Source organism: Silene latifolia, chromosome 3, assembly GCF_048544455.1.
Source record: "Silene latifolia isolate original U9 population chromosome 3, ASM4854445v1, whole genome shotgun sequence".
NCBI classification, from domain to species: Eukaryota; Viridiplantae; Streptophyta; class Magnoliopsida; order Caryophyllales; family Caryophyllaceae; genus Silene; species Silene latifolia.
The window spans coordinates 135,122,398-135,132,526 of NC_133528.1; the positions used below are offsets into that span (position 1 = coordinate 135,122,398).

The 10,129-nt window shown below is 36.7% G+C and overlaps 1 protein-coding gene across 1 annotated transcript; it reads left to right on the top strand.

Moving 5' to 3' along the window:
- Window positions 1–2,857: 2,857 nt before the first annotated feature.
- On the top strand, window positions 2,858–6,381 carry LOC141646315 (uncharacterized). The gene is made up of 3 exons (XM_074454248.1): window positions 2,858–3,066; window positions 5,141–6,064; window positions 6,166–6,381. The coding sequence occupies exons 2-3, from the start codon at window positions 5,155–5,157 to the stop codon at window positions 6,198–6,200; spliced, it is 945 nt and encodes a 314-aa protein (XP_074310349.1). The 5' UTR covers window positions 2,858–3,066; window positions 5,141–5,154; the 3' UTR covers window positions 6,201–6,381.
- Window positions 6,382–10,129: the final 3,748 nt, after the last annotated feature.

Here is a 10,129-nt window from a genome sequence, read left to right on the forward strand (position 1 = left end):
AAACTTAGTTCATCTCGTTTCGACAAACATGTAAGTCTGAGGGTGTAAATCCCTATTTTATTATTGTTATTTACTTTTTTGTATCATTAATGTAAGATTTATGTCGAAAGTACTCTTAAAACCGATTTGTAAAACCATGTTTTAAAACCCTTTTTTTACGAATTATCAGGAGACAGACGTCGAGAAAGGACGCAGCAACTGCTGCGCCTCTTCGAAGGGACGCAATACCTGCTGCGCCTCTTCGTGAGGCTGCTGCAGTTCCTGCTTCCTTTCTTCTTCCTTCGTCTTTTGTTAATCCGTTTGTTTTACTTTCATTTGTTCTTTGTTTCTTTGATATAACAATTTGAATATGATAATTTTGATCTGTAAATTATTCATCATCATTAATAATTTAATTCATCATTAAATCCCGACTTAAATCCCAAGTAATTCATATTTGCGGGTTTTCGTCATTAAAATCAATCCGGATTTTTAGAGGTTCGATTCATTCAATATTGAGTCTCTGGAATTCGTCATTGATATATTCTCACCTGTTTATTAGGATTAATTAATAGGAATACTCCGAACTATTGGTGCCCTGCTCAAAATACTCAAAACTCTATTTTAACTACCAATATAACCAACTAATGCCCTCCTTTGCTTTTATTATAATACGTGACCGGCTACCTGCTAAGTAAGTGAATAGATTTCTAACCCTCCTTTAACCCCTCTTTCTCTTTTTGTTTCTCTATTAATCTATTCACCTAATCAATCAAAAACATGGAAAAAACCCAGAAAAATCCACAACAAAAAAAAAACAGCAATTATTTCACCACTTTTCAATACAGTTGTACTAGCATAAATATTTACTGAACAGTGAGAAGAAGTTCTACTGTCTACGATCATGGCGTATTCCGAGTCGAATTTCTTCGACAAGTTATGTGATAGCTTCGGTAATTGCATGACGATGGAGCAAGTTGTGAAATTTGCTTTGACAAGTTATGTGATAGCTTCGGTTATTCTATCCTATGAAATTGACTTTCTAAACTCATTTCATGATCAATTTGATGAAGTGTCTGAACCCAATTCAAGCTTATCAAGAAATCAGACAGTTTCGTCTAGTGTTGAAGATACCCGAAGGTCGAAAATTGGTGGAATACAAGCTGATGCTGATAAGATGTGTGTGTCGGATTCTTGTATTTTGCAAGAAAGGGAAGATGTGAGTAGTGTAGAGCAAGTGTTTGATGAAATTCCAGAACCAAATACAAGCCTAAATCAAGCTTAAATGTTGAAAATTAATGGCGATGATTCTCGGAATATCTTAACTGCTGGAAGCTCATCCACACCTTGCGTCAAGCTTGTACAAAATGAAGCTCTACCAACAGTGAAAGTCAATACACCTAATGAGTTATTGAGTGCACACAACATGTGAACAAGATATTGTTAAAATTTATATTGTTCAATTTTCAGTTTTTCGATTTTCGATATATATGATACTTGCTCTTTATCAAAAAAAAATGCAAGAGAGAGATATAATTTGTAAAGGAATAAGATGAAGAATGGAGAAGGAGGAAATAAGGCGTAAAGAAAGAAGATGAAGACTCATAAGGAAGAAGATGAAGACTAAAGGAGAAAAAATGGGTACAAAAAAGAATGACCTGCTATAATAAGTTAACGAAATAACCAATTTTATTCAAAGCAAATGAGGACATTAGTTGGTTATATTGGTAGTTAAAATAAAATTTGGAGTATTTTGAGCAGCACAGTCATAGTTCGGAGTATTCCTATCAATTAATCGTTTTTATTATCGTTACCATCATTAATTCATCTTGTTTAACCTAGTTAGTTTGTTTAATTCATAAATTAATCTTGTATCTTGTAATTAATTTGTTTTAATTAGTTTTATCCATGTTTTACTGTTTTTATCACTCAATCGCATGTAAATAATGTATTAAATCACTTCTATCCGAGTCAATCATTCATAATCATGTTGGAGTTAGTGTCCTCCACAATAGTGCGTTAACATAATAAATCTCATTAATAGAATATCATCAGATATTTAATTATTTGATCCTCGTCAGTTGATTAACGTAAATCGATAACGGTTGGCTGACTAGAGTTTGACGTTATTGTCGTGAGACGGCGGTGATCAACTGACCCCTTTCGGTCACACCTAAAGGAACGAACCCCAATTGATAACTAATTAATTGTATGAGATACAATTTGTTTAGTCCCTTGATTTATAGACTAAGAGGTTAGTCGATAATTATTAGAGAGATTTCGAGTTGCGAACTCGAGGAGCGGAAGTTATTATTTAATTATGCGATAATTAAATAATAAGTTTTGGGAAACGGGTTTTAGTTAATTAACTGTTAATTTACTAAAATTGTACTAATTGATTAATGTGATTAATATTAGTACGTAAATAATATGTGTAGTGGTACACGTATATTTACGGAGTGAATTGGACGAATTAATTATGGAAGTATTTAAACATGATACGATGTTTAAAATAAAAATTACACGGATTTGTGCGACAAATATAAAAACCAATATGGACCCGTATATGGTCAATTGGACCGTGTATAATAAGTGTAGTGGATGATTACTCACATAATCATTTTACCTTATTTTGTATACTACCATAATTAATCTTATACAACATTTTGCATGTGATGTAAGATAAAATTATAAGACAAAAATTGTCCACTTGAGCATACACCCACCCGCCACTTCCCTTTCCCTACACTCCATATATTTGTTCACATTTTCACTCAACCTCTCTTACACACTTCACTTCTTTTGCATGTGAACATCTTCATCCATCTCTCTACAATAATTCACTACTAATATACATTATTAATATTACTAAGAAAAGTTAGTGATATTACTAGTATTATTATCAAGGGTTCATATTAACAAGTTACTAGTTCATACTTGTTAATATTTTTTGGGTTAGTTCTTGGGTGCAACTTGAAGGAGACTTTCTAGTTGAAGGTTTTTCAAGGAGGATCATCCACATCTTTTTAGCTCAAGAACAAACTAGTAAGGAGAACTAGTTTGTGCCCATTTTACCAAATATTCAATGTAAGGAAATTGTTTTTCCTTATACTTTCTTTTTATGCTTTCATATTAGCATGCATGTTACATAGATCACATAAACAACAATTTATGAGATAAATTTATTTTATTAGAGAGTCTAATATGGATCTATGATCTTTCAAGTGGTATCAGAGCTTAGGCTTGTAATTTGCATGTTGATTTTAAGCATTTTAATGAATTATGAGATAATTAGTAAAAACTCAAAAATTATGTTAGAAGAGGTTTTAGCACTAAATTTTTGGGACATGCATACCTACTGATCTCAAAAGGTTTGTGGAATTTTTTGGTGATTTTTGAAGTTATTTTGCTGTTTTTAATGATTTTTGGTAGAAAACCGAGTCAAAATGTCGCATTTTAGGGAAAAATTGACTACAATTAGTTAAATGTTGATTCGGTGCATGAATTTTTTATGGTAGTTCATGCATGTTTTCTACTGATTGTATGCAAAAAGTTGAAGGTTGGTTCGGATTTTTGCATGTTTATTGATTTTTTGAGTAAAAAGTCGATAAAAGTCAAATTAATTAATCATAATTTTGAAATTTTTGATTCTGCCCATGATAAATTTATGTACATTTAAGAATATTATTTAAATGTCAAAAGTGATTTTTCATGTGTGTTTTCACTTTGTTTTGATGTTTATTGGTTTTAGTGGTTAAAAACCGATAAATATCGATCTTTTTCTTCACAAAATTTATCCGGAATTTTTGGGCAATTTTTCTGATATTTTGGTGTTCTTGGGAGTGTTCCAGAATACTAAAATTTTTTTGTTTCAATTTTTGGGTAATTTTTCAATTATTTTGGATTTTTACTTATATATTATGATTTTTTCCGATTATATTAGCAAAATATCACCAAATCAAACTAATTATTTATCATAAAATTAGTGAGGACTAATTTTGAGGTTCAAAACAGTTTGGACAATTAGTTTTGACTTAAATGAGATTTAAGAGTTAATTATTGATTTTTACATGTTAAAAATCGATTAAATCCACAAAAACCGAGATGGATACCAACGATTGATAGATAGGGCGATTTTGGCATCATATTTACAGCATTTTAAGCATAATTATTTAAGTTGTATGAATGATTGTCATTTATTTAAAGTATTTAACTTTTTGTACCTAGTATGGCCTAGTTAATTTTAATCGTTATTACCCGAAATGAATGGGAATATCGATTTGTTTGTAATTAAATACGATCTCGTATCGTCGGTTTGTAATTAATTAATAGTTTTATTCATTTTATTAATTAATGTATAATAGGAATAGCTATGTAATTCACTTATAATAGTTATTTTACCGGCGTTTCCAAAAGACGGATTACAACGAGACGGAGTCCATTTTTGGAAGGTGTTCCAAATCCCACAAGAAAGAGCCACTTATGGAATGAAGAGGCAAGGGACCAAGGAGTTGGTTTCCGAAATGTAATAGACTAGTTTTTATTAACTAGGTGGTCATACTAGGATTTATTCATATGCTTACATGTTTGCTTGTTTTATTTTCGTGCATGCCAAAATCGCCATTCACATGCATTTTATTTTTCGCGGTTGTCAATTCACGTCATTTACATTCACCGAATTAATTCACTTATAAGGAATTTATGACTAAATTGACAAGATCTCTCACATAACTAAAATTGAGATTAGCCTTACCAATTAGTAACACCTATGAATCTCTTGTTCATTAGAGCCACGCTCGCCCAAGCGGGGTGTTCTCTTTTTACCTTGGGTAAGTAGGGTGGTAAGCGGTTATCACACGCCAAAATTGGTTGGACTCAACGGGATATAAGACGGTCTTGTGTTCCGGGGCTAGTAGATGAATTTGAGGAAATTCGTCGACCAAGAGTTCTAGAGGTAGAATTAGTCAACGTGACTTACCGAATTTACGCAATTATGGGATGTTTCGCCCAAGCGATGCTAATTTTTTGTTTAATATTTGGGTCTTGGAAACATTTATATAATTTAGTGGGAGATCATTATATAAATGCTAAAACTTGCAAAACATGTTTTGACAAGTAATTTTTAAAACAATGAATGTTAATTTTTCCTTTTTTGTTGTAGCATTTTAATTCGCAATGGCAACTTCATCAACTCCGTCGACTACTTCACTAGGCAAAGATTCATGGCTAAGGTCCGTAATGGACAAATGTATTTTAAAAGATGATGGTAGTAACTTTCTTGAATGGGAATCCAACATCAAAAGTGCCGCGTTGTCCGACAATGTGCTCACTTACTTGACCGATGCTCCTTCAATCGAGCTCGGTGCAAGAGCTTCATCGGCGGTGCGGACCGCCTATGATGACTATGTGAGGATGTTGAATGATATCAAGAATGTGTTGATATGGTCAATATCGCCAAAGCTCAAGCTATCATGCATTTCTTTAAATGCTTACGAGATATTCACTCGTATGATCACTATGTTTTCACAAACACCTAAAGTCCGCCAATACGATGCGGCGGCACGTTTCTTTGAAGCTAAGCTTGAGAGGGGCCAAAAGGTTGGTCCCCATGTACTAAATATGGTTGAATATGTTGACATCCTAGAGCGTCTAGGGTGTATGATTCCTAAGACTCTTGTGGTGGATCGTATCCTTCACTCACTCCCCACCAAGTTTGCCCACTTTAGGGTAAACTACAACATGAATGACATGGATAAGAGTTACCATGAAATTCATGCACTCCTCACCCAAGCGGAGAGGGATATGGAGGCTAGTGGGAGTGAAAAGGGAGATGTTTTAACCATGAAGTTAAAGAACATGTCTCTTGGACTTAAGAAAGGAAAAGGGAAAGACAAGTCCCAATTCAAGAAATCGTCAAAGAAACATGACAAGGGAAAGGGGAAGGCCGTTGAGAATGGCAATCCCAAGGCAAAAAGTGTCCAGCTCTCCGAGGCCGAATGTTTCCATTGTAATGGGAAGAGGCATTATAGGAGGAGTTGTCCCAAATACTTGGAGGATCTCAAGGAAGGGCGTGTGACACCTATTGGTATGATTTCCTCTCTCTATGTGATAGACGTTAATTATGCTTGTACTTCCACTTGGGTACTTGATACCGGATGTGGCTCTCACTTTTGTAACCATTTGCAGGGTATAAGGGACGTGCAAGCACTAGCAAAAGGTGATGTGGATCTCCGCATGGGCAATGGAGCTAGAGTAGCCGCCGTTGCCGTAGGGACCTATGTGCTCACTTTAGCTAGTGGTTTAGAGTTGTATTTAAATAAGTGTTATTTTGTACCAACTTTAACTAAGAACATCATCTCCATTTCCGCGTTAGACGCGGAAGGCTTTTGTTTTATGATTAAGGACAAGTGTTGTACTTTTTCTTTAAATGATGTGGTTTATGGCAAGGCCATTTCAATTGGAGGCATTTATGTTTTAAATGATGTTAATGACGTTTATCATATGGAAACTAAAAAGCTCAAAAAGGGTGATCCAAACGAATCCTACCTCTGGCATTGTCGTTTAGGCCACATAAACGAAAGACGCATTAAGAGACTTGCTTCATCAAAAGTGCTCAAACCATTTGGTTTCGAATCTTATGGTACATGCGAGTCTTGCCTTTTAGGCAAGATGACTCGTGCACCTTTTGCGGGAAAAGGGACACGAGCTAGTGATGTTTTGGCTCTCATACACACGGATGTGTGTGGACCATTAACCATCACCGCTAGAGGAGGTTTTCACTACTTCATTACTTTTACTGATGACTTAAGTAGATATGGGTATGTCTACTTAATGAAGAACAAAAGTGAAGCCTTTGACAAGTTCAAAGAGTTTCAAAAAGAAGTAGAGAACCAATTGGATGAAAAGATAAAGACTCTACGGTCCGACCGTGGTGGTGAGTATCTAAATATTGAATTTGATTCACACCTAAAAGATTGTGGTATAGTATCACAATGGACTCCTCCTAGCACACCGCAATTAAATGGTGTGGCCGAAAGGAGAAACCGAACTTTACTTGATATGGTTCGGTCAATGATGAGTCTAACTGAGCTTCCTAGTTCATTTTGGGGTTTTGCACTCTTGTCTGCAGTATTTTCACTAAATCGAAGCCCGACTAAAGCGGCCGATAAGACTCCATATGAGATATGGACAGGGAAAGTCCCTCATTTGTCATTCATGCGTATTTGGGGTTGCGAAGCGTACGTTAAGATCAAGTCTGACAATAAGCTTGCACCCAGGTCTGACAAATGTCTCTTTGTAGGATATCCAAGGGAAACACGTGGCTATTACTTCTACAATAAACACGAGAACAAAGTGTTTGTGGCTCGTGATGTTGTCTTTCTAGAAAAGGAATTTATTTCTAGAAGACAGAGTGGGAGAAAATTTGAACTTGAAGAAGTTCGAGAGCCACAAACCGAGAATGAGGTAGAGGAGAACGTGGAGGATAGCATTCCCTCTTCCTCTGAAACGGTAATTATTCCTAGAAAGTCAAGTAGGATTTCTAATCCACCTGATCGCTACCTTGGTAACATCGAAGAGGATGGTGTTTTGTTACTTCTTGAAAGTAATGAACCCACTACCTACAAATCGGCCATGTCTAGTCCCGACTCCACGCTTTGGCTAGAAGTCATGCGGTCCGAAATGGATTCCATGTACGAGAACCAAGTATGGGACTTGGTGGATTTACCTGAGGGAGTGCGACCTCTTCAGTGTAAATGGATATACAAAATTAAACTCGGCGTGGATAAACATGTGGATGTTTACAAAGCTAGATTGGTGGCAAAAGGTTTCACCCAAGTTCATGGTTTACACTATGACGAAACCTTCGCTCCAGTCGCTATGCTTAGGTCCATTAGGATAATATTAGCGGTTGCCGCATTTCATGATTATGAGATTTGGCAAATGGATGTCAAAACCGCCTTCTTGAATGGGATTCTAGAAGAAGAGGTGTACATGATACAACCCGAAGGTTTTGTGGATACATCTAACCCTAAGAAGGTGTGTAAGCTCAAGAAGTCCATTTATGGTCTTAAGCAAGCATTTAGGAGTTGGAATCATCGCTTTGATCATGTCATTAAACAATACGGTTTCACTAGAAGTGTGGAAGAACCGTGTTTATACATGAAGTTTAGTGGGAGTAAGGTTGCATTCCTTGTCCTATATGTGGATGACATATTGCTCATTGGGAATGATGTTCCATCTCTCACTTCCGTTAAGGAGTGGCTAGGGAAACACTTCCAAATGAAGGACTTGGGAGAGGCACAACGAATCTTAGGTATCCGGATCTATAGGGATAGGTCCAAGAGGATACTAGCATTGAGTCAAGAAGCTTATATTGACAAAGTTCTTGACCGGTTCAATATGAAAGACTCCAAGAGAGGATTTCTACCTATGGGCCAAGGGATTACTTTGAGCAAGTCACAGTCTCCCTCTACCCCTAAGGAAATTGAACACATGAAGACCGCCCCTTATGCTTCCGCTGTTGGGTCTATCATGTATGCTATGATTTTCACTCGTCCCGACGTTGCGTATGCCTTGAGCATGACAAGTCGGTATCAAGCCAAGCCTGGTGAGAGTCACTGGATAGCCGTAAAGAACATTCTTAAGTACTTGAGAAGAACTAAGGATTCGTTCTTAGTGTTTGGAGGAGAAACTGAGTTGTGTGTAAGAGGTTACACGGACGCAAGTTTCCAAACCGATCGGGATGACATGAAATCCCAATCCGGCTACGTGTTTATGCTAAATGGAGGAGCTGTTTGCTGGAAGAGCTTCAAGCAAAGTGTTACTGCGGATTCTACAACAGAGGCTGAGTACCTTGCCTCGTCTAAGGCTGCGAAGGAAGCTGTTTGGATTAGGCAATTCATGGAGGGGCTAGGAGTAGTCCATTCCGCCAAAGATCCTATCACTCTATATTGTGATAACAGTGGAGCTATTTTTCAAGTCAAAGAGCCTAAGTCTAGTAACAAATCTAGACACATTGAAAGGAAATACCATGTAATTAGAGATTATGTGGAAAGGAAGGAAATTGACATTTGTAAGGTTGGGACAGATGACAATATTGCTGATCCTTTAACCAAGCCTTTATCAAAGGCTAAGCATGATGGTCATGTCGTCTCTATGGGATTGAGACGAGTACCAGATTTTCTTTAGATTATGGATATGTAATAATTGGATAGTGTATCTTTTATTATATATATGATAATCACATTCATTGTTTTCGTATTCATTCTTTTATGAATTTTTATTTAGTGTGACTAAATTTTAATACCTTGTTTATCTGAATAAGTTGTGGAGACAATGTTGAACACTATTCAAGTGAATAAGATGAACATTGTATTTTTGTCCCTAGTCACTTAATGAGGTGACGTCTCGGAGTGACTAGATTGTAAGTCGATTGATGGTTGTTCAACACCATAAGGTCATATGTGATGACTGGTCGATTACATAGGCAGAGTGTGTGACACTTTGCCGGACAGTGACCATTTAGAGAGTCCCTAAGTTCTATTATAGACGCCTGGTCGTGGCGGGGATCTCTAAGATGTTCTAATGAGTCGATTCTTTTATTTGGAGACTATTATCCCGAGCAGTGCGTTTCCGAGTGACTTTGGTTTTTGTCCTAGGTCGTGCCGTGAAAGGAGGCCAAAAGGGCATTTACTAGGTCATGGTGAGTTGTATTGTGCAATAGGATAGATAGGGCATACAGGAATTGTCCACCCACGTTAGGTAACTATATCTCAAGGCCACTCGAGGAGTTAATGACTACAAATGCGTGGCCACGCTCGGAAGTAATCTGTGAGAGATTTTTCCGGTCAGGTAGTCACACTCCCGATCGAGAAAACCACTCGCGATGTGTTCATGTGCAAGTGCGACCTGAAAGATACCTTGCATTGAGTGGGAGATTAAAATGGACAAGAGAATTGGTAGCGCACACCTTGTGTCGGACAAGTGGGAGATTGTTGGAGTTAGTGTCCTCCACAATAGTGCGTTAACATAATAAATCTCATTAATAGAATATCATCAGATATTTAATTATTTGATCCTCGTCAGTTGATTAACATAAATCGATAACGGTTGGCTGACTAGAATTTGACGTTATTGTCGTGAGACGACG

Excerpts from the sequence above, each read along its gene's own strand:
- LOC141646315 (XM_074454248.1), top strand. The coding sequence starts at position 5,155 with ATGGCAACTTCATCAACTCCGTCGACTACTTCACTAGGCAAAGATTCA. Across the intron at positions 6,065-6,165 it reads AGGGCGTGTGACACCTATTG|GGTATAAGGGACGTGCAAGC; the intron begins GTATGATTTCCT and ends AACCATTTGCAG.